At 43.2% G+C, this 23375-nt stretch overlaps 1 protein-coding gene across 3 annotated transcripts; it reads left to right on the forward strand.

The window, feature by feature from the left end:
- The first annotated feature begins 291 nt into the window (after positions 1-291).
- On the forward strand, positions 292-22760 carry sos2 (son of sevenless homolog 2 (Drosophila)). 3 transcript variants are annotated; one of them, XM_027010524.3, is made up of 23 exons: positions 293-1288; positions 5914-6039; positions 6160-6291; positions 6681-6845; positions 7040-7243; positions 7723-7866; positions 8345-8455; positions 9135-9233; positions 13579-13706; positions 15530-16188; positions 16407-16488; positions 16682-16804; positions 16932-17044; positions 17218-17440; positions 17701-17820; positions 17910-18072; positions 18222-18339; positions 18447-18619; positions 18783-18899; positions 19017-19278; positions 19392-19433; positions 19966-20069; positions 20835-22760. In XM_027010524.3, the coding sequence occupies exons 1-23, from the start codon at positions 1205-1207 to the stop codon at positions 21378-21380; spliced, it is 4038 nt and encodes a 1345-aa protein (XP_026866325.2). In that variant the 5' UTR covers positions 293-1204; the 3' UTR covers positions 21381-22760. The 3 variants fall into 3 exon arrangements, with proteins under 3 accessions (XP_081581059.1, XP_026866325.2, XP_026866326.2); XM_027010525.3 differs by having other exon boundaries at positions 22464-22760; XM_081724933.1 differs by lacking the exon at positions 9135-9233 and having other exon boundaries at positions 292-1288.
- The last annotated feature ends 615 nt before the right edge of the window (positions 22761-23375 follow it).

The raw sequence follows: 23375 nt of genomic DNA on the forward strand, positions 1-23375 counted from the left end.
TCGTGTAAGAGAACCTTTCAAATAAATGCGTTACCTATGGCTACTTTGGGGAAAAATGAGATGCAACAAATGGCAAAATTTGCTATTAAAATTTTACATCTTGCGTTGTACTTATGGCTGACACGCAATAATAAAGGATTAAAGGAAAATTGCTTTTAGGTTTGTGTGTGTGCACTTTCCGCACATGCACGTTCTTTAGATTAAAGTGAAGGATTATTTGAGCGGCCCCAACAGGAGCTGTCAAACGCTGCGGAGCTACGGGACTGAAAATATTCCACATCAACAGGCGATCCCTCCCTTTGCGTCATTTGCGGGAAGTGCGCGCGACGCAAGGACGCGAAACGACCAAGTGCGAGGCTGTGATTCTTCCAACGAGAGCACGAGCGCAGTTGAACGGCGGAGTTGAGACGGGGATACGACGCCGCAACTACAATAACAAAAACAGCAACATTCGCCACTTTTCACGGGAATGTAACGGATTTAACATAAAAAAAAACGTATCATCGACTTGGTCGTTGGAACATTTAATGGACGTGCTACACAAGATGATGTACGCGAACGGCGCTGAAGAAACCGTTTCTCCTGTGTTGAATGAAGACTCTCGTGCCACAACGCTCGCGGAGCTCCGAGGCCACAGCGGCTCCCCGCGCTGCCAGATGTTGTGCTAGCCCGCCTTCATGCTACCACACATAAACAAGATAGAAATAACAGCAAATTTATATATTACTATAAATACTGGATACTGGACATTAACTTTAACAACTGCTAAGCGTCTCTTTAGATAGATATCTGCTAGCTTGTTATGCTACATTGCTTGTTTTGGATATTGGGGTGGGAAAAGCACACCGACTAGCATAACCGTAGGTTAGGCAGCTAATGGCAGCTAGCTAACCTAGCTAAATACAGTTTCGGTAGCTAAGCCAAGGTGATGAGGTGTCGGTAACTTTTATTGCTGGCTTACAAAGTGAATATTTTAAGAGCCGTGAAGCAGTGGGGGCGAAAAGTTTTGGACTGCTTTTGTGTCGTGACGCGCGCAAATTCCAAAATATTTATAGCTAGCCATATAGAGTTTGTAATTCTCTCCTGTTAGTTAGCCAGTCGAAGTTTAGTTCTCCTTGATCGGTTTAACCCACCCACACGGACCACAGGGGCCGATGTGGACAGTCCAGTCCCGGCTACGGCATTGCGAGGAGCCGGCGCAGGCATGCAGCCGCAGCAAGGCTATGATTTCTCCAGCGAAGAGAACAGTCCCAAATGGCGAGGCCTCTTCGTGCAGGCGCTGCGAAAGGTAATTACCGACCCCTTCAAACTTTCCAAAAAAAAGCTTCTGTAAATAAAGCCTTACATAATCTGTCAGATAGAAATACTATCTAGAGTTAGATTGTGTTTTGCAGTTGTGACATAAGTTATAAGTTTGTTGGTTTATGACAACTGATTCACACGAACAGCGAAAGCCAGTAACCTTTACTTAGGTAATTTTGTTTGAAAGAACATGGAGCTTTGGAAAGGCATACAATCAGTAACATACGTAAAAGGGTATCCAAACCGTCTCACTCTCATGTTTTTACATAAGTAAATAAGTAAGAGTGTCACTCTCATGTTCATACATAAGTAAAGGTATTCAAACAGTCTCACGCTCACGTTCACAGAGTTACAAATCCAGGAAGTGTTCTCTCATATAGTCCTCTAGAAAAAATAAAAAAATCTTCACACTCTTTTCATTCTTTCACAATCTCTTTTTACTTGAATTTTGAATACCATCTCTATCCTATTTATGTCTTCCATAGATTATGTTTGATAGAAGAAACACTTAAAACATTTATGAGTATCTGCCCAGTATCACTAAATCAAGTGACACTGAGAACAGGTGCTTTCATCTATGTGTATGTGTGTTTCTACATGTTGTAACAAGTTTCTGTTTTTATACATTCGCTTATGGCAAAACAGTGAAATGGTGACGTCAAAACTCACTCTTGACTCAGTATGTGTGTGTGTGTGGTCATTCTTGTCTCACTGTAGATGTTTTGTTTTTTTTCTCTTTCTCACAGAGGGGTTTCCCTCTGTTTAATGGGGAACTAGTAGCTACTATCACCATGTCAACAAGGGAGAAGCAGAAACCAAAAGACCTTAAGCTTGTTGGTCATTTTTCTTTTCACTAGACATTCATTTTTGGATTCTGGGTTTTGTTTTTTAAGGGCTGTGTAAAATGAAAGTTGTGTGATAGCTTTTGAAGACAGCGAATGAATATGAAATAATGATAATAATTTGTTGGGAGTTAATTAGCTTTAGATAATTCTGAAAGATAATAATTAAATAATGATGAAAGAGGTCACACCATTAGTATGTTAAATTATTAAACAATTTTGTGTGCATGTGACTGTGTGTTTTTATCACATTGTTTGACTTGTTGGGCAATGTTTCAGTCAATTTAGTTAAAATTGTTATTCATTTTTAAGGAACAAATGTTTGTCAGTCCCCCCCCCCCCTTCTGTGCATGAGAATTGTGTCCCTTTAGCTATTGTACCACGCAACTGTGCACATTTGTGGTCTACTACTGTATGTTGCACCTGATACACTGCTGTCTTGTTTGTGTCATCAGTGTTCAGCAGAGTTCAGGAACTTGAAGCAAAGCTCATCGCTGGGTTCACAGTACCCCAGTGTGGCTTTGAGCAGGGCCTTTCCATGCTCAATGTACTGTGAGGTACCAGTGGTAAACATGAACAGCTGGACTGGCTAATGCAGACAGCCCTTTTGTGTAGTGTAGCTGCCTCCAGTGGGCTTCGCAGAGAACCTGCTTGTCACTGCCTTACTGTTGCCTGTGCCTTTTGTGTGGGTCAGAGGTTTGGAAGTTGGTCATTTAAAAGCACAGCTCAGTAAACGTGAGAAAACATAAATACAGGTTCAGTATTCAGAATTACAAAGTTTAAGTAGAATGGTTAGAGCCAGTCAGTAATTTGGATCAAAATGCAGACTGAATTTACTTTCCATCACTGGTGCCTGCATGCATTTTATCAGCATAGTTAGAACTTAAAACATTCTGTCTCCATCACCATGTGCACACTCACTACTGCGCATGTACACAAGTATATAGTGAAACCATCTTTGTGTGTTTGTGTGTGAGATAAAGAGATGGTGATGAAGATGATGTAATGCTTAGTGAGTCACATAATGACACATCATGCACACATGTGCTCATGTTACTAGCAACCTGAGCATGCACATGCATAGAGAGAGGGAGAAAGACTGTATTGAAGTGATGACTATACCTAGATCTTTATACCAACTTCAGAAAATGTAGAAACCCTATGTTTTGAATTCAGACTCACTTTTCAGGATATCATTTGTAGCTTTAATAAGCATTATCGTTTTGCATAGAAGCAATATTATTAAATAACTGCGCATATATAGACAATAAGACACATTTAGTCTTGTCTTAAAATGGTAAACTGCCTTGCAGAGGAAAGATCTCTATAGCCCTCTCCTGTCACACACTCCTGTTTTTCTCATGAACTCCTCCCTCATCCCTTGATCTCTGTTGCTCTCCATCCTCTATATCTTTTCTGCTGATTCTTCCATCCCACATATCGATACCCCTGTCTGCTGCTATCTTGCCCCTGTCCCTGGAGCCCAGCAAGAGAGAGGGAGTGAGGTTGTGTGTCTGTGTGTCTGTGTACATGCTCGGGGTGTCCCTGTGGAGTACCCCTCAGTGCTTAATGGAAGAAAGCCTGAAACCAGACACCAGTACAGAGATGGACTATACAGGCTATCTTGTGTGTGTGTGTGTGTGTGTGTGTGTGTGTGTGTGTGTGTGTGTGTGTGTGTGTGTGTGTGTGTGTGTGTGTGTGTGTGTGTGTGTGCAGGTGCGCATGCGTGCCTGTGTGTGAATGTATTTGAGTCTGGGTTTTGGTTTTTGGTCACAGAGCTCTAGAGTTAATCTAACCTAATTTGTTTCTGCTTTTAAATCAACAGTATATGTGAGCACTCTGGTTGGAGAGTGAACCTTATCATTTTTAAGCTACCAAGTTTTTAGATTAAAGGTAAAGTTGGGTGCAGTGGTCTGAGATACAGCTACACAGTGCAACCACGCAAGGCAAGCAGTGTAGTAGAACACTGTAGTAGGACACAAGATATACTGCCACACTTTAAGTATATAGTTAGCTAAATCCTTGTGACTAAATTATGGGAGGGTAATATAATATAATAACCTTAAAATAAGGTGCTCTGTAACTGTATATAGCCCAAGGGTCATGCTTAAGCTAGAAGAGGCCAGTGCCTGTACACCTTCCTCTTATTGCTCAGGACTTGCTTTCTTTGCTATTTGGTTAATTGAAACCCTAACTAAATAGCTCTTGTAAACAGCCTTTGTATAAACTCATAATGAATGTTTCCCTTTTAAGTATTTACTAATGTTAAAGAAGAATGCAAAATTCCTAAAAGTTCATTGCCTACATTCAGCCCTTCATCTTTCTCTGACAGCACTGCTGCTGCTTTTTCTTGTTACGTCTCTCGTTATTTCTATCTCTCTCTCCATGCCTCGTATCTCTCACTCATTAACTATAGCATCTGAACTGGCTGCATTTCACTAACAGGCCACATCCCTGCATGGAGAGAGGGAAATGAAGCAGAGAAACTGAGATGATAAATGGTAGAAGTAAAAGGTGGTGGCTTTCTCCACCTGAAATACCAGCCAGACTGAGCCCGTGTGTGGTGCACTACGCTTAGATATTTGTGGCTAGCATAGGTGGTGTTCTAAAATAATTATATAACAGTTTTTTTGTTTGTTTCAGAAAGCTCTTACAAGTCTAGAAATACACTACTACCACTAAAGATGCTTTCTAAATTAGTTTGAGCAACAACAAAAAAAATCAATTCTATACTGTTCAGGCAGTATCAGAATGCTGAAGGATTCTTGGAATGTTTGACTGTAAGGAGTAATTCTGCATGCTTAAGTTGGGAGAACACAAGTCCTAGCCTGCTGTGCAAAAGCCTGAGGGCATGCATCTGAGCCCAAGATGACACAGGAGCTGCTATCATACCAGCACATGAGAATATAGGACGTTCAAACTTTGTTTTTTATTCCTTATTTATTTACTTACTTGCTTGTGTATTCATTCATTGTATATGGGTAGGCTACTATTTCATAGAACCATCCCACTTAACTAATGGTTAGCCAGTGATTACTTTTTTCATATACAGTCGGATGTTTGAGCATTTCCACAGGCAATTGGGACCTAGCAATAATTCTTTCAATGCTGTTTAAAAAAAAAAAGAGTCATCCTTAAAGGGGTTTTTCACTTTTCTCAGTGAAAGGCCTAGATGAACCATTCTAAAATGCATTCAGATTTTAGTTATGTCATTACAGGGAGTGGAGCTCATGCAAGTGAGCGCCTTCTCATGCCACTGCTTTTCAGTTTAACAGGATGTACACTGTAGTGAGTGTAATGTGAAACACAAAAGGTTAGCGCTTATTTGACAGCTACAATTGACAAGCTAAACCAAACAGCAGATGCCAAATTATGAGGATGCAGCAAAATATGAACCAAGCAAAACTCGTGGATAAACCAAGGAACTCAAACTATTCAACATAAGAATGAAAGCAAAACTGTTCAACATAACAATGAAACGGCAATGCCTTTTGGTTTACGTTTGAGTCGCTTTGTTACTTGTTCAGTGCATAGTATAAAAATGTGTATGTGGGCATGTGATATATTAGTGTGTGTCTGCATGTTGTCTACATATGCTGTGTTTTTTATGTTTAGCTGTGCGTGTGTACATGTGTGGTGGTACCAGCCTAACCACACACACGCGCACGCACACACGCGCGCATATATATATATATAATGATAAATATTTTTTATATACACACACACACACTGCATTAAAGTAGTACCGTTGGTGTGCTATTGTCTGCAGGTGCAGCTGCAGGTGCATCCAAACCTGTCTGCTAAAGAGGATGCACTGCAACATATAGAGGAGCTCATTCTGCAGCTACTCAACATGCTGTGCATTAGCCAGCCCCGAACTGTGCCTGATGTTGAGGTACACACTCACAGAACAGGGCCATAAAAGGCTTACAATGTATGATGTTATGGCTGTTTTTATTTATTTATTTAATTGTGATGCATGTATGTGTTTGGATGTACGCATCTGGATGCTCAGGAGCGCATCCAGAAGACGTTCCCGTACCCCATTGATAAATGGGCAATGTCTGATGCTCAGTCAGCCATAGAGAAACGCAAACGCAGGAACCCTCTACTGCTCCCTGTGGACAAGATCCACCCTTTACTAAAGGTAAATGTACACAGATTAGCTTTGGAAACATTGCATGGAAACGTTGTCTTAAGCACCCTAACAGTGTAGTAACAATGACAAGATATTATTATGCTAGAAATTGTAGTAATACTGAGCATGCTAGCTGACCTGCACCAATGTACACGACCTAGAAGTGTTGCCTTACAAACAAGCTTGTGCTCACGTTCCTCCAGAGCCAGATTGGGACAGATGCTTTGCTTCCTATATTTAAAGACTATATTGCATATCTTTCCAGTGCCAAGATCTAGTGTGCAGTAGATATCTACGCTAACTCAGTAAATGGTAGTTACTTTGAACATGATTATTTTAACTCTACTGGACCTAAAGGTAAAGAAATGCACACTCACTAATGTGGTTTCTCTCCATAGGAGGTTTTGGGGTATAAGATCGACTACCACGTCTCTCTTTACATCGTCGCAGTGCTCGAGTACATATCAGCTGACATCCTCAAACTAGCAGGAAACTATGTGGGCAACATTCGGCACTATGAAATAAGCCAGCAGGACATTAAAGTCTCCATGTGTGCAGACAAGGTCAGCAATCTGCCAGTTTAAATGATGAAAATAATTGAGTACCATTTTATTCTGCCCTATTAGAATTGCTCATTCAGAGGTTTAATATCAATCTGTTAGGGAAGATATTTTTGAGAATCAAACATGTTGACATCTATGGATATTTGAGAATGGTTTGTTGTCCTCTTTGTGTTTGTTTACGTGTTTGTCTGCAGGTGCTGATGGACATGTTTGACCAGGAGGAGTTGGGGTTGATTTCGCAGGGCCCAGAGGAAGTCTCCTCAACAGGTGAGCTCACCTATGATGACCTGGTGCGTCTGGAGATTGCAGAGGAGCGACAGTACCTGCGTGAGCTCGACCTCATCATCAAAGTGTTCCGCAAGGCCTTCCTGTCCAACCCCAAGCTCTTCACCCCCCAGGTGAGGCCTCTCTACCCGTTTAATTCTCTCTCTCTCTCTCTCTCTCTCTCTCTCTCTCTTGCACTTTATCTAGTAAATGTTTTTCCAGCGGTTTTACATGATAAAGTAATATGGGAACTGAGTTGAAATACTGGAAATGAGGCAGCCGTTTGCTGGGACAAGACTTGCTAAATTCCTGGCAGTGCTCTGGCTGTGGGCAGTAGCTAGATGGTTTCTGTGGATTATGTGCTGCACAATGTCTTCCAGGCTGCTCCAAAATTCTTCTAATGCACCCATCTTTGGGAACACACTGATAGGCATAACATCAGTTGTCCATAACATTGTTGACAATTTGACACCTGTTCTCATTGTTGTTATCAAAAGTTAGTTGTGTCTTGCAGATATAAATCCCTGTCCATTTCTCAACTATCTCTCTCTGTCTCTCTCTCTCGTTCTCTCTCTCGCTCTCTCTTTCTCTCTCTGTGTCTCTCTGATTGCAGGATGTGGAGATGGTGTTCAGTAATATTCTGGAGGTTCATGAGCTGACAGTGAAGCTCTTGGGGCTGATAGAAGATGCAGTGGAGATGACCGCAGATGGGAGTCCTCACCCTCTGGTCGGCAGCTGCTTCGAAGACCTTGCAGAGGTACATTGTGTGTGTGGGTGTGTACAGGGGGGACAGGCAGACAGAGATTGACAATCTCTGTTACTACAGCTGGACTCTGTGCCTTGAGTGTCTTTGAATTTTTTCACAAATTATACTGAAATCTGTTTGGGGGAGGATTTTCTGACCAGTGAAAGTGAGTGCTGGATATTGGATATGGAGGGACAGAAGCCCTACAGGGGGCAACTCCAATAGGCTGCTAAGGTTTCCAGAGATTATTACAGTGACTCTGAGGAAGGTAAGAGGGAAATGTGACCTGCATGAGCAGCTGGATTTTTGCACTTCAGGAGCTGGACACAGACAGTTTAAAAGAGCAAAATGAGTAAATAAATAAATGGTAAAGGTTCATGGTCATATGATTCACATCCAGGAGTCTCATCAGGGATGTGTAAAATGACCCTGAATTATTCTCATCTGACCACCTTGTTGAGACTTTAATGACTCTGTGTTCTCTCTGCAGGAGCAGGCTTTTGACCCATATGAGACCCTCTCACAGGACATACTCTCCAAAGAGTACCACGACCACTTCAACAACCTCATGTCTCGCCCCACTGTGGCACTGCACTTTCAGGTAATTACTACACTCCCCACTCTGAATGGCTCATCGCTTTGTCAGCCACAGCCGTGAGTGTCGCCCTGCTCCCTCCCTCCCTCCCTCCCTCCCTCCCTCAGTTTTGCTGCACTCTAGTTCATGTGAGTAAATGTATCTGTTTATAAATAGCTCTCTGTCCCATGCTTGAGAGTTCATTATGTGTGCATGTGCATCTGTGTATGTGAGTCAAGACCAAGGCAGAGAATTTGGCAGGCTCTGTGCTTGGATAGATTGAATTTACTGCGCTCTGTGTCTCCCTGTCCTGCATGTTTTGTCTGTGTAATATATACTGTCCTTGTTGCTAGTTAATGTTTTATGTGATTAGATTATATTTATGTTTATTTTGGGGAAACGTATGATTGTGTGTGTTTGTGGGTGTGAGTGCGAAAGAGAGAAATGGCCACACAGACATAGATTATTGATTATAGGGGGTTATTTTGTGGAGCGGGTGGGCTGGTTACAGGGATACTGTGATCTCACTTGGACACACACACAGTTACCCCCAACCTAGTCTCCTACTCAGATTACTGTCCAGTCCACCAGAGTTGGATCTAACCCCGTGTGTGTGTGTGTGTGTGTGTGTGTGTGTGTGTGTGTGTGTGTGTGTGTGTGTGTGTGTGTGTGTGTGTGTGTGTGTGTGTGTGTGTGTGTGTTGCAGTCGATTGCTGAGGGTTTTAAAGAGGCTGTTCAGTATGTTCTCCCTCAGCTGATGATGGTCCCTGTCTACCACTGCATGCACTACTTTGAACTGCTGCAGGTCAGTATCTCACATGCTTTAAAATTCATCAGATATTTAACCAAACTAACTGTGATAAGTGTAGATTTATAGGTTAGGGATTGATTAATTCGGTTTACTCACTTCTCACAGATAAAATGCAAAACAGCATATATTCCCTTCTGCTAATGCTGAGGCTAATAACAGAGTAGGGGTGAGATGGCCCAGTCTTAAAATATCATGGTTAACAGTCGTAATTGACAATTTTAAAAACAAACAAGGTGATGGGGAAAATGAACAGATTATTGTAAACACCATATGGTAATGCATATGTCCTGCAGATGAAAGACATTGCGTGCTTATTCATTAAAGCCAGAACAGCTACTGATTAATCAAATTGTTGTTTTTTGTTAACTTATGTGAGGGCATGATGTGAATAGGTCTACCTAAATTGATCAAGTAACGAACATCTTTAATTTGACTTGGGCTCTCACTTATATAATTGAAACATGACACATTTGGTCTGTATGACATGGCTATGAAAATACAAGCTTTTAATAATTCATAACTTTTCTGAAATGTATATTGGTTGTTTTTATAGGTGGTTTTTAAAGGTTTTAAAAACTGGGTGAGATCAGTATTTTGGGGCCAATACTGATATATGATGAAGTGTTGTGGATAAACTTCACATTCGCTTCACTCAACTCGTATAAAACAATTTGAAAGAGATTATTATGTATTAACTTTTACCTGATCGACACCTTAGATAAAACAGACAAGGTTTTTTATTACTTTGAATTATAATTATATGAATATAATTCTACTTGTGTTATTTGTAAGAAATAATATATTTTCAACAAAAATATATAAAATCCTCCTCAGATTTAGCTCCTGAGCTGTAGCCTTTCTTAGAGCATTGAGCTTAAATAACAAGTTTTTTACACCATTTTATAGAACATGCACATTGGAACGCTCTGCTCAGGCTTGAAAAGGCATTGATGGTGTTGAGCTGCTGCTCAGTGGCTTCTCAAAAGGGTAGCTTTTGATGCTTTGACACCATAATCCTTGCCAAAACGTTTATGAACATGTTTTTCAAAACTGATGGAGGGTCTGACATGCACAGTAGTAGCAGTGGAAGCGCTGATTTCTCTAGTAATATGGTTAGAGTGATGTTTTTGATCAGCCCCCACTGATTAGCAGTGAAGGTGGCCAGCAAATTGTAGTGAATTGCATAAGAACCTGAGTTTTTGTTCCAGTAGGCTTTGTAACATGTAATAGGTGCTGTTCCATCCTGTTGGAACAGCTTGTTGAAGCCTCCTGGCAGGTTAGCTCAACTGTTTGAATACTTTGAAGCTGTGAATAATACAAAGGTGAGTTTAACGTGGCTAACAATCCGTGCTTGGCTATCTTGGTGCTGCAGCATCTTTTTGTAATGTTTCGTGCGTTCTCTCTCAAAGCATCATGTACTTAGCTTTTTGGAATAGTCTACATTTGAAGCATGTTATCAAAATTGGCAGTCAGAGCTCTAGTTGTGTGAGAACCTGAATTCTTGTGCATGTAGAACTGTATAGTGTAGCTTAAAGTTGGGATCAAACCACTGAGCCATTTAACATGGATGTGAAATTGATGTTGGAATACAGCTCGTGAAGGGCAACATCTGAAAAGTGTTTCCTGCTCAAAATGGCAGTGGGGCACCAGGTGAGATGATATGAGTGAGATCCCACATCTTCAGCAAACAAAAATGTCTGTTTATCTAGCGCTGTAAATTCTATCACTCCTTCTTAGTCTCCTTTATATTTCAACTCCTCCCTCATTGGAAAAACGTAAATAAGCCAATTGTTACATAAATATGAAATGCAGAACAATATGAAATGCAGAACAAAACAAAGTTGACGCAATCAAATGTGGAAAGATGCTGCTCAGTCTTTTAAACGGAACCATGTAATTGGAGGTAGAGAATTCACAAGCATTTATTAAAAATTGGCTGATGTTGATCTAGAGCCAATTGATCCTTCCATCTATAATATATATATATATATGTGTGTGTGTGTGTGTGTGTGTGTGTGTGTGTGTGTGTGTGTGTGTGTGTGTGTGTATTAGAAAGAACTACTCATGTAGTTGTGTAACAAAAAATAAATGAGTGGACAATGATGTGCAGATATGCGTTTTAATCTATATTTTGAGGAAGTCAACAGTCAGGAATCTGTCCAGTGTTACACTGTGACTAACTGAAACTTAGTAGATGTCACTGGCATGCATGTTCTGCAGATGTTAGGAGAGCTTTGCAGGTTTATGAAGTTTTTACTGGTCACTGTTTAACATCACTGTTACACCAGCACTACTTATGAAATTAATAAAGTTTTTATTTTTTATAATATTCATCCCAAGTGGACTGCGTGCAACTGGTCTAGGGATGTTAAGCTTGTTTGCAGAGATGTTGGACAGGAAGCTGCAGGCATTTTAAAGCTTTGTAGTACTTATGGCCAGAGGAGGGGGGGTGCTTTCAACCCTTCAAACATTGGTCAGGTGCCAGTGTAAAAGGCCTGACCTAGGGCAGGCAATTCCCACCTTTTAATTGCTTCAGGTGTGATGGTACTTTGCTTCATTTAACTGCATGGTTTAGAGATTTAATGTTCCATCTCACAAAAGTTACCCAGTAACTTGCTGAAATATTAAATAGATATGAATTGGCCATATTGAATGCAACAAAAACCCATCAGTGCCACAGACGGATATAGATGCCACAGGCAGATAACTGTGTGTATAGAAAAAAATCCCTTACTTAGCTTGCCATAAAACAACAAATGAAAAACAAAAAACAAAATTCAAGTCAATTTCTTGTGTTGCAAATTCCTAACCCCTGCCACATATTAGAATAGACTAACCCAAGAGTCAAGATCAGGTTTATTTATATAGCACTTTTTATAACCCCTGTTGTCACACAGCAGCTTTACATTTATTGCATTTAGCTTTTATCCAAAGCGACTTACAATTATGACTGAGTACAACGTGAGGTTAAGGGTCTTGCTAAGGGGCCCAACAGTGGCAACTTCGCAGAGGGGGGGCTTGAACCAGCAACCTTCCAATTACAAGTCAAGTACCTTAACCACTGAGCTACCACACAAATGTTTGGGTCCAGATTCCTAATGAGCAAACCAATGGCAGGGGAAATCATTCTAAGTGGACATATAGTGTTACACAACTGTCCAAACACAAACATACTTGGAAGCCTTCATGTTACAGGTCGAATAATAGCTGCTGTTTTTGTTTCAGTTTTGTTTAACATCAGGTAATCTTTGAAGTATCAACCACAATAAACATTATGGCAAAACCTATGTGCAAGTACTCACCTGAAATTCAAACGATTGTCAGGCTGGATAAATTTTCTAATCAAGTGAGCCTGTATCAGATCTGTAGCACCAATCTGTTTCATCTGAATTCACATAAGCCGATGCCTCCACTGGATTCCAGAACTCCTTTTCTGTTCCGTTGTGTGTGATACTGAGCCTGGAGGGATGGAAAATGCCATAGCGAACGCAATCATGTACTCAAAAGTAATTTTTTGACCTTGTTAAAAGCAGCCCTGGTGTGCACCACACTGGGTGACTAGTCTGGGATTATGGAGCTACTAGATGCTGTGATCTGTTAAAGGCCAGCTTCCCTGCCACAGTGAAGGATCTCCACACAATACTTATAGTAGTGTATTTTTCCCACGATAAGCCTTGGTTTTCCTCTGGGTTGTCTTGGTTCAAGACCACTGTGTGACCTATGAGCCAACACATCCAACACAACTGTCCCTCTGCCACATTCAATATGCAGATGTTTGATCTCCTCATTCTCATATCTCCTGCAGGCTAGACACCACTGCTTTAAGATGATGTGTAGTTTTTCAGAGGATCACTTTATCCAAGCATGCTGATAGTCTTCATTTCTCTCGTTTTCACTGTATCCAGGGCTTAGTGAAGTAGATCGATGCTATTAACAATTGTTATAGACAGCCTACAGTTCGGTTTTCATGCAATTTGGCAGCAAGTGTGGATTTCAGCACTGATCTGAGGAGTGTGGAAATGTCTGCTCTTAAAGAGCAGAGAATCCCAGCCTTCATGTCTGTCTTATCTGCCTTCTTATCTGATGATGTTTCACTATACCTGTTAGCAGTGTTGCTCCCCGTGTGCGTAGTTATTGTGTATTTCTGGCCATTTACAAGCAACAAATATTTTCACCAAACACACAGCTTACTCCATTGCTAGCTCACTTGTGCCCCTTTCCTCTCACTTTCTAAGCTTCCTTAGAAGCTTAGAAGAATGGAATTTTGTTGTTTTAAACCTGTTGCATCATTGGTGAATCTCCATTACTGTGGAAACTGTGCTTTTTTTTTTTTCCACAGCAACTGCAGGAGCGGAGTGAGGACCAAGATGATAGAGAGTGCTTAAAACAAGCTCAGACAGCCCTACTCATCCTACAGAGTAGCATCGAGCGCATCTACAGTAAACATCAGCCACGCCGCAAACCTGGGTAAAACACACACACACATCCTCAAACACCCGCCTCTCCCCAAACACCCCAGCTCCGCTCTACACTTGCATTGAACACACCTCAGCCCCAGTCTAAACCTGGGTAGCACACACACACACACACACACACACACACACACACACACACACACACACACACACACACACACACACACACACACACACACACACACACACACACACACACACCCACCACCCCTCTCTGCCACACTCCAAACCTGGGTAACATGTATATACTTAGATGTACACACACAAAAGAATACACCGTGTTCCGAATTATTGTGCAAATTATATTTTTCTCTGCTTTTCCTAAATGGTCAATGCAAATGACCATTTTCAAGTAATCAACCATTAGATTATAAATCGAATTTTATTGAACAAACCTCCCAATGATTTTCTTTATTTTTAAAAAAACTACTGCTCTCAAAATGCACTGTTCCAAATTATTATGCACCACAGAGTTTTAAAACATTTAAGTTGTAAAGAACTGAAAATGGTCATTCGTTGAATTTGCAGCATTAAGAGGTCACATTTACTGAAATCAAAAGTTATTTCAATAAAAACATTTTAAACAGGCCACAATACATGTTAACATGGGACCCCTTCTTTGATATCACCTTCATAATTCTTGCATCCATTGAACATGAGTTTTTGGAGAGTTTCTGCTTGAATTTCTTTGCAGGATGTCAGAATAGTCTCCAAGAGCTGCTGTTTTGATGTGAACTGTCTACCACCCTCATAGATCTTTTGCTTGAGGATACTCCAAAGGTTCTCAGTAAGGTTGAGGTCAGGGGAGAATGGTGGCCATACCATGAGTTTCTCTCCTTTTATGCCCATCGCAGCCAATAACACAGGTATTCTTTGCAGTCATGCATGAAGATGATTTTGCTACAGAAGGCACGGTTCTTCTTTTTGTACCATGGAAGAACGTGGTCAGTCATACACTCTATATACTTTGCCGAGGTCATTTTCACACCTTCGGGGACCGTAAAGGAGCCTACCAGCTCTTTCCCCATGATTCTGGCCCAAAACGTGACTCCGCCACCTCCTTGCTTACGTCGCAGCCTTGTTGGGACATGGTGGCTATCCACCAGCCATCCACTACTCCATCCATCTGGACCATCCATGGTTGTACGGCACTCATCAGTAAACAAGACTGTTTGAAAATTAGTCTTCATGTACGTTTCTGCTTGTGAGCACTGGTTAGGAGTGGCCGAATAGTAGGTGTACGCACAACTGCAAGCCTCTGGAGGATCCTACACCTTGAGGTTCGCGGGACTCTAGAGGCACCAGCAGCTTCAAATACCTGTTTCCTGCTTTGTAATGGCATTTTAGCAGCTGCTGTCTTAAGACAATGAATTATGCCTTCTTCATTATGCCTTTATCTGCACGAACCCGTCTGTGCTCTGAATCAGCCACAAATCTCTTCACAGTACGATGATCACACAAAATATCTAATGTTTTCATACCTTGTCCAAGGCATTGCACTATTTGCACTAGCAGAGATCCTTTTTCTTTCCCATATTGCTTGAAACCTGTGGCCTGCTTAATAATGTGGAACGTCTTTCTTAAGCAGTTTTCCTTTAATAGGGCTCACCTGGCAAACTAATTATCACAGGTGTCTGAGATTGAGTTCAGTGATCCAAAGAGCCCTGAGATGCAATATCATCCATGACTTTAATTGAAAAACAAAAAATTTAATCTTTGACATGTAAATCCAATTTGCATAATAATGTGGTATAGCGCACTGCTTACAGGCTGCTGCTGAGAGTGATGTGCCTCTTGTGTGTCCCCACCCCTCAGAGAGCCCCTGTATCGTCTATACAGCCGGCCTGTGCGCAGCAAGCAGCTGGCCATCAAGCGAATGAGCGACATCCAGAGAAGCATCGATGGCTGGGAGGGCCGAGACATTGGCCAGTGCTGCAGCCAGTTCATCCTGGAGGGCCCGCTGCTGCGTGCCGGCGCCAAACATGAGCGCCACAACTTCCTCTTCGATGGCCTAATGGTTAGTTGCAAGGCCAGCCAGAGCTCTCGGCTGCCAGGCGCCGGCAGCGGAGCTGACTTCCGCCTGAAGGAGAAGTTCGTGCTGCGCAAGCACCGTGTGGTTGACCGGGAGGATGCCGGCGAACTGCGCTGTGCCTTCGAGCTGCTGGCGGGCCGCGATGAGCCTGGCGCCATCTTCTGCTCCCGCTCGCCTGAAGAGAAAGCAGCCTGGATGGCGGCGCTGGTGGCGCTGCAGTGCCGTCCCACGCTGGAGCGCATGCTCGACACAGAGCTGCAGCGCGAGGAGCAGGCCCAGCCGTTGCGCTTGCCCGCACCCCACCTCTACCGCTTCACTGTGCGCGACGCCGAGGATAACATCGTATTCGAGGAACACACACAGAGCAAGACGGGCATCCCCATCATCCGGGCGGGCACCGTGGACAAGCTGATTGAGCGACTCACCTACCACATGTATGCAGGTGAGGGATGTGCAAGCATTAGGCTCACGCTGCAGTGCAGCCGGCTGGTTTGATGGAGCAGTGGAGCCCCCTGCTGTCTCAGAATAGAACTTTTCCAGGGTTAGGGTTTGTCAGGTTTGGGGCCAGAAGCAGTTGTTGGCTCTGTTGTAAGTCTCTTAATGCTGCCTAGGCTCCACTCTGCTGGAGTAAAACCTTTCCTTTTATCTCATTTCTCACAGACCCAAACTTTGTACGCACTTTCTTGACAACATATCGATCCTTCTGTAAACCACAGGACCTCCTCACTCTACTCATTGAACGGTAAGTGCAGACAGACACACACAGAAATACACACATACAAAAATATAAAGTCTACCTGTGATCCTTGAATGGGCACCAACACACACATTCATTCTTTTAATGCTCTTATTGGCAGCACACAGTTGAGCTGTTCATCTCTTTTCCTGCTGATAACATGAGTTTGGTGTGGCTTGTCTTCCCCTTTGTTCTACAGGATTGAGATACCAGAGCCTGAGCAGTCTGAGGCAGACCTGCAGGCATTATGGAACGGGGATCAGCCAATGGCAGCTGAACTCCAGAGATTCCGCAGAGAATATGTGCAACCTGTTCAGCTCAGGTATACAGCATAGAGGCATGCATAGAGAAACGATGGAGTATATCTACTATCGCGTAGTTTGTGGGTGTCTCTTTTTTTGTGTGTGTGTACAGACTTATCCACTCATGTCTGTATGTGACTTGTTCAGGGTTCTGAATGTATTCCGTCAGTGGGTGGAGCATCATTTCTATGACTTTGAGAATGATCCAGAATTACGCTGTAGGCTAGAGGAGTACATCACCAACACCCTACAGCTCAGAGGTACATTCAGACACTGCATGACACACAGCACTACACACTCCACAATCACTACACACAGAATTATATTAACACACAGCCTCATGCACCGTCATCAACAATGCCTTGTGTATATGCGTGCGTACATGTGTGCTTTCGTGCATCTATGTCTGTGTAATGGTTCTCCATTGGTGCAGGCAAGTCCATGCGGAAGTGGGTGGAATCCATTAACAAGATAATCAAGCGTAAGATGCAGACTCAACATAATGGAGTGAGCCACAACATAACCTTCGAGAGTCCCCCACCCCCTATTGAATGGCACATCAGTCGGCCAGGTCAGGTCGACACCTTTGACCTGATGACACTTCACCCAATTGAGATTGCTCGCCAGCTCACCCTGCTGGAATCTGACCTCTACAGGTGCGATCCACCATATCCAATCAGGAGCAGCACTGAGTCTCTGTACTGCCAGTCAGAGCTAGATATGATGATTTATTATCTGAGCTATTTATAGTATTATCCAGGGTGTTAGAAATATATGAGAGAAAATACTGAAACAATGATATAAAGCACAACACCAACTTTTCTAAGACATGTATATTTTGAGAGAGATAATCTGTATCAGGTTAATACAAATCAAATGTGTGTGTGTGTGTGTGTGTTGGTGTGTGTGTGTGTAGGGCTGTTCGTCCGTCTGAACTTGTCGGCAGCGTGTGGACTAAAGAAGATAAGGAGAAGAACTCTCCCAACTTGCTGAGGATGATCAGACACACCACCAACCTCACACTGTGGTTCGAGAAGTGAGTTAGCATTTCACCCAAGTGGACCATAAGGCATGTAGTTCGCTTGTGACATAAACATGCTTACTTTCTCTCTGTATGTTTCTCAGGTGTATAGTGGAGGCTGAGAATCTTGATGAGCGAGTGGCTGTGTTCACACGTATTATTGAGATCCTACAGCTATTCCAGGAGCTGAACAACTTTAATGGTGTTCTGGAAATTGTTAGTGCAATCAACTCGGTGCCTGTGTACCGTCTGGACCACACCTTTGAGGTAAGTGATCAAACCTGTAATATAAATGCATGCAGTTGTTCAGTCATACACTAATATTCCTGACTTACTTGACCTGAGGTTCTAAATAGTTTGCCTGTTTGTGTGTGCATATGTGTGTCTGTGTATCTGCAAACAATTTCTTGGTGCAGGCTGTTCCTGAGAGAAAGAGAAAGATTCTGGAAGAAGCAGTTGAACTCAGTCAGGATCACTTCAAAAAATACCTTGCCAAGCTCAAATCCATCAACCCACCCTGTGTGCCTTTCTTTGGTAATTGAGTGTGTGAGTGTGTGTGTGAGAGTCTCTATGTGAGTGGCTGCATGTAGTGTTCTGGTGTTGTATGCATGTGTATGTCCAAACTGTGTGCATGCTTGCAGGTATCTACCTGACAAACATCCTGAAGACTGAGGAGGGGAACCCAGACTTCCTGAAGCGTCATGGAAAAGAGCTGATCAACTTCAGCAAGAGGCGGAAAGTGGCAGAGATCACTGGGGAGATTCAGCAGTACCAGAACCAGCCGTACTGCCTGCGGGTAGAATACGACATGAAGGTGCGCTACTAACACTCTCTTATTCATTTATCAATTTCTCTCTTTTCTTTTTTGTTTGGTTTTATTTTTAATCTCGTCTTAGCTTGTGTGCGTGCGTGCGTGCGTGCGTGCGTGCGTGCGTGCGTGTGTGTGTGTGTGTGTGTGTTTGTTTTTTTAATTTCAGAGGTTTTTTGAGAATCTGAACCCAATGGGGAGTATGAGTGAGAAGGAATTTTCTGACTACCTATTCAACAAGTCTCAGGAGATTGAGCCACGCAACTGCAAACAACCTCCACGATTTGTGAGTGTCTTCACCATATCTTGGTAGCACAGACGTGTGGGTGTGGTTGTGGGTGTGGTTGTGGGTGTGCGTCAGTGCCCCTGTTTCATTTGTGTGAACTCTACATGAACCCTGCAGCCCAGGAAGACAACATACAGTCTGAAGTCGCCAGGGATTCGTCCTGTGCGGCAGGCATCAGGGAGTGGTGGAACCATGCGAGGCCACCCTGTCCCCCTGGAGAGGGAACCGCCCCACAAAATCACCTTTAGGAGCATTGCTGAGACGGAGGTGGAGAGCACGATGTCCCTGCCCACCTCCCCAAACACGCCCACACCCCCTCAGTCTGCCAGCTCCGACCTCTCCTCTGTCTTTATGGAGCAGGACCTCGCCAGCTCCTACGGTGAGAGAGGAGCAGGAGGCACATATAAGTTAAAAGCACTTGATTTACAGTCTCAAATACATCCTCCAGTGATGAGAGCTTAAGAGGTGTGTTTGTGTGTTTTCTCTGTACAGGTAACAACAGTATATTTGCTCCTGTACTGCTTCACCCTTCCAGTAAGTGTGAGCTTTAGTTATTTAGGCTGTTTATATTGGGAGCTTTATTGCAGATCTGCAGATCTGAGGGTTTTCCCTGACTGTCCTGTATAGTTCTTCAACTATACTGAGCCCTTATATACATGTTCTTTTTCCCCTCAATTTTTCCCACGTCTCTCCATGTTGAAAAAATGGAGGTTGCTAAATACTTTTGGTAATCCTCTATTTCTTCCAGGGGCCTAGGGGACTACTAGTGGCCCCATAAATATTCATCACTCCAGAGTATTTCTCAGGAGCAGACATGAAATATATAAAGCCCTTATTTTCAGCTGATGCATTCTAATAGGTGATATTTAAATTGGCAGCATATGTTTACAACTGGAAAGCAGTCAAAACCAGGCTTCAGAACACTTTCATAGAAGCTTCCCTGCCAGAGCTGACAGCTAAAGTGCTCTCAAAATTGAGACGGAATAATGTATTTTATTTATTTATTTTTGAAAACCAAACAGATATATACATTAGTGTGGGTGTGTGTTTGTTTTCATGTCTGCAGAGTTCCACTCTGTGTCATGTGGCAGTCTGCATCAGCTTGGAGACGAACCTGTCAAGCCTCCACCATTACCCCCACGCAGGAAAGACACATCCTCAGAGATCAAGGTATCGCACACACTCACTCACTCACTCACTCACTCTTTCTAAGGAGATCCTGGCTGCATCACTGTTTCTTCCTCCATTTCTGCACCCTGTATTCTGCACTCCTATACAGGAGTGCAGTATACATTACTGTAGGAACAGGATCAAGTAGACAGATCAGTTAGATTCAGCTGTGAAATAAGAATTGAGTTGACAGGCTTATCACTAGAATCAGCTGTTGAGGTGTCCAGGGGAGAAATATAGGTAAATATTGCTCATTGCTTTTGTCTTTAAAGACATTAACTATTCCATTACTTAACAGAGCAGGATGTTCGGTAGAAGCAGGGCTAATGGCAGATAAAAGAAGCATTTTGGGCCTATAACCAGTACAATGAACGAAGAGGACAGTTTGACTTGCAACGGTGTGTAAGACCTGTGGTGCTGAGTGCAAAGCTCAGGACTAAAGCATAGGGAGATGGAATGGGGCCACTTGGATATGCATATGCGAAATGAAACTAATTTACTTGGAGCCATTATAAAGAGACGGAATGTCATCAGGAAAAGAACGTTTAAAGATGGTGGAGAGAGAAGAGGATTGAAGGGGGGGGGGGGAGCTTTGATGACCAACACTCTTAAGCATCATCGCAGCAGCAGAATAGACAGTGTAGCTCTAAATAACGTCTGTGGGATTTACAGGATAAATGCAAAAGAAAACATGTCAATTAGCTTCCCTTAATTAACTGTCAGGCCTCTAACCTTAAAACTGTTTTTGCATGTGCATGTGCGTAGTTGAGCTCCAGGTCTGACAGCCCTCCTGCCATCCCGCCCCGGTTACCGCCTCCCCTCCCTCGCCTGCAGCCACGGGTCGCCATGTCAACGGACAGCCCGCTGCCAAGCCCTCCCCCGCCTCCGCCCCGCGACCCCATCCCGGACACGTTGCCCCCTGTGCCACAGAGGCCACAGGAGAGCTTCATCAACTACCCACTCAGCTCTGCCGCCTCGCCTGTCGGCCGCATCCAGTGGGATTTCGGCAGCTCACCCACGTCGCCCTGCACGCCGCCGGGCACGCCCTCACCACGCATCCCGCCCCCACCGGGTACGCCATCGCCCCGTGTGCCCCGTCGCTCCTGCCCCTTCAGTGCCAGCCAGACCAGCCTGTGCCACCTGTCCCTCCCCAGCGTGGCTCCGCCCATACCACCACGACACAACTCCACACCCACCCTTCCCAAGCTTCCCCCAAAGACTTACAAGAGAGAGCTCTCACATGTTGTACACACACTCTCTCACCCCGCACATACACTTCCACTGGTGGATAACACAGACAGCAGTCAGTAAGATGAGGTTATTGACCAGTCATGTACTGGAAGTGGGTGTGTGTGGGTGTGTCCATGCCATGCGTGTGAGAGAAAGAGAGTTAATTGTGAAATGGAACTAAAACAACTGATTTTATAACACTTCACCTCTTAACCAACCAAACTGATTTTTTTTAAGAACAGACAAACCTTGATGAAGAGTTTAGGGATAAAGATCTTTGCCACTGGTGGATTACTGTTAGGCCCAGTAAGACCCAACAGTGACAACACACTGCTGTTGCAGCTGATGAGCAGTGAGATGCACTGGGATTGGGACTTGGTGACTGGATAGACACTGGAGATCTGCCCTTCACACAGATATTAAGGATGCTCCTTAAGGCCTCAAATCTGCGTGCACTCTCTACAGCAAAGCTCGGCTCATCCTGATGGTAGTCTGCAGGGACAGAACCACAGCACTATGGCCAAAGTCTACAGAGTCTACAACTGTCTACAGAGAGGATAGTTCTAAGTTGATTGACTCCTCTACAGTTCAGAGTGTGTGGTAGGACTGTGTCACAGTGATCACAGCTTGCCTCTCTTAAGATGCCTTTTACTTACAGCCATGACCTCTGACCTGAGACTGTAGTGTTCAGATGAACTTGACCTTTCATTCAGAGGAAACCGACTGGCTCTAAACATCTGATGCCTGAACATTTTATTTAAAGCCATTTAAAGCCAAGATGATGTCTTAACTCCCATGAACACAAAGATATTCTCAGCTTTCAAACACTGTTTCCCATGAATCACTAGTAATTTCACCTCTTCAATATGAGCCAGTAGATCTTCTCAGTGATTAGCTGTTCTGAATACCAGAAAGCTGGAAGAGGAAGAATTTGATTTCATGGATTAATAATAATAATGATGATGATGATGATGATGATTTTCAGCCCCAGTCTCAGAGTGCCTTTTTATTTCACTCACGCTATTACTAACCAAACCAAAAGGCTTGAAAAATGTAAGAATTATTTGCCTTCATGATGCTTAGAACAAAGATGTACACTACATGTGTGTGCACGCAAACGTTTTTAGTGTTCTGTACAGTGTCTTTTCTGCTGTCCTGTTACAGTCCCTTCACTGTCTCTACTCAGCACTACACCAACCTGCAATGGAGAAGACAGCAGCTACTTCATAGTAACTGACTTAGTGAACATCCTGTAAGCCTCAGTCCACTGCAGTCTCCTCTAGCAGTCTGTATCACACACTTCTTTCTGCCTGTTACAGAGACACTCATGGGCTTGTGTGTGTGTGTGTGTGTGTGTGTGTGTGTGTGTGTGTGTGTGTGTGTGTGTGTGTGTGTGTGTGTGTGTGTGTGTGTGTGTGTGTGTGTGTGTGTGTGTGTGTGTGTGTGTGTGTGTGTGTGTGTGTGTGTGTGTGTGTGTGTGTGAAGAGACAATTATTATTTGGGGCCTTTTGTTTTGGGGTTGTTTTTTTTTTTTTTTTTTTTTTTTTTCTTTGCACTTTAGGCCAGGACTGTTAAAGAGGTATTCTGAAGTCCTCTGACTTTGAACCCTCTTCTCTAATCATGACTACAGCCAGGCTGTGTCTGAACAGCTCACATCCTCACTAATGCCTACTGCAGTCCCCTTCTTGTGCTGTGCTTGCATACTCCACAAAAGAGTACTCAAAGAGTACATGTACAACAAGAAAATTGGATTTCTAATGTACCAAACATTTTAAGTGACCCTGATGAGCTCATACTGCACTGCCTGAAGGCGGTGTTGGGCCATCTGTTTCTGTTGAATATATCTGTACATATTTTAATGGTAAAAAAAATCCTGCCTTTTCCTTTCGGACATTAACCCTCTTGCATGTTTCTTACATATTGTCCTCCTACCTACTGTCTAGTGCCTTCTACCTTGCACACTAGTGCCCTAGTCCTGATCAAGCTTGTGCACATACTGCAGTCTGTTTTCCCAAACCCTGACTCCACACCCCTCAATCCTCCAACACTAGCACACTCATTGCGGAATTGTAGCCA

Source organism: Electrophorus electricus, chromosome 12, assembly GCF_041902795.1.
Source record: "Electrophorus electricus isolate QZ-2024a chromosome 12, ASM4190279v1, whole genome shotgun sequence".
In the NCBI taxonomy this organism is placed as follows: domain Eukaryota; kingdom Metazoa; phylum Chordata; class Actinopteri; order Gymnotiformes; family Gymnotidae; genus Electrophorus; species Electrophorus electricus.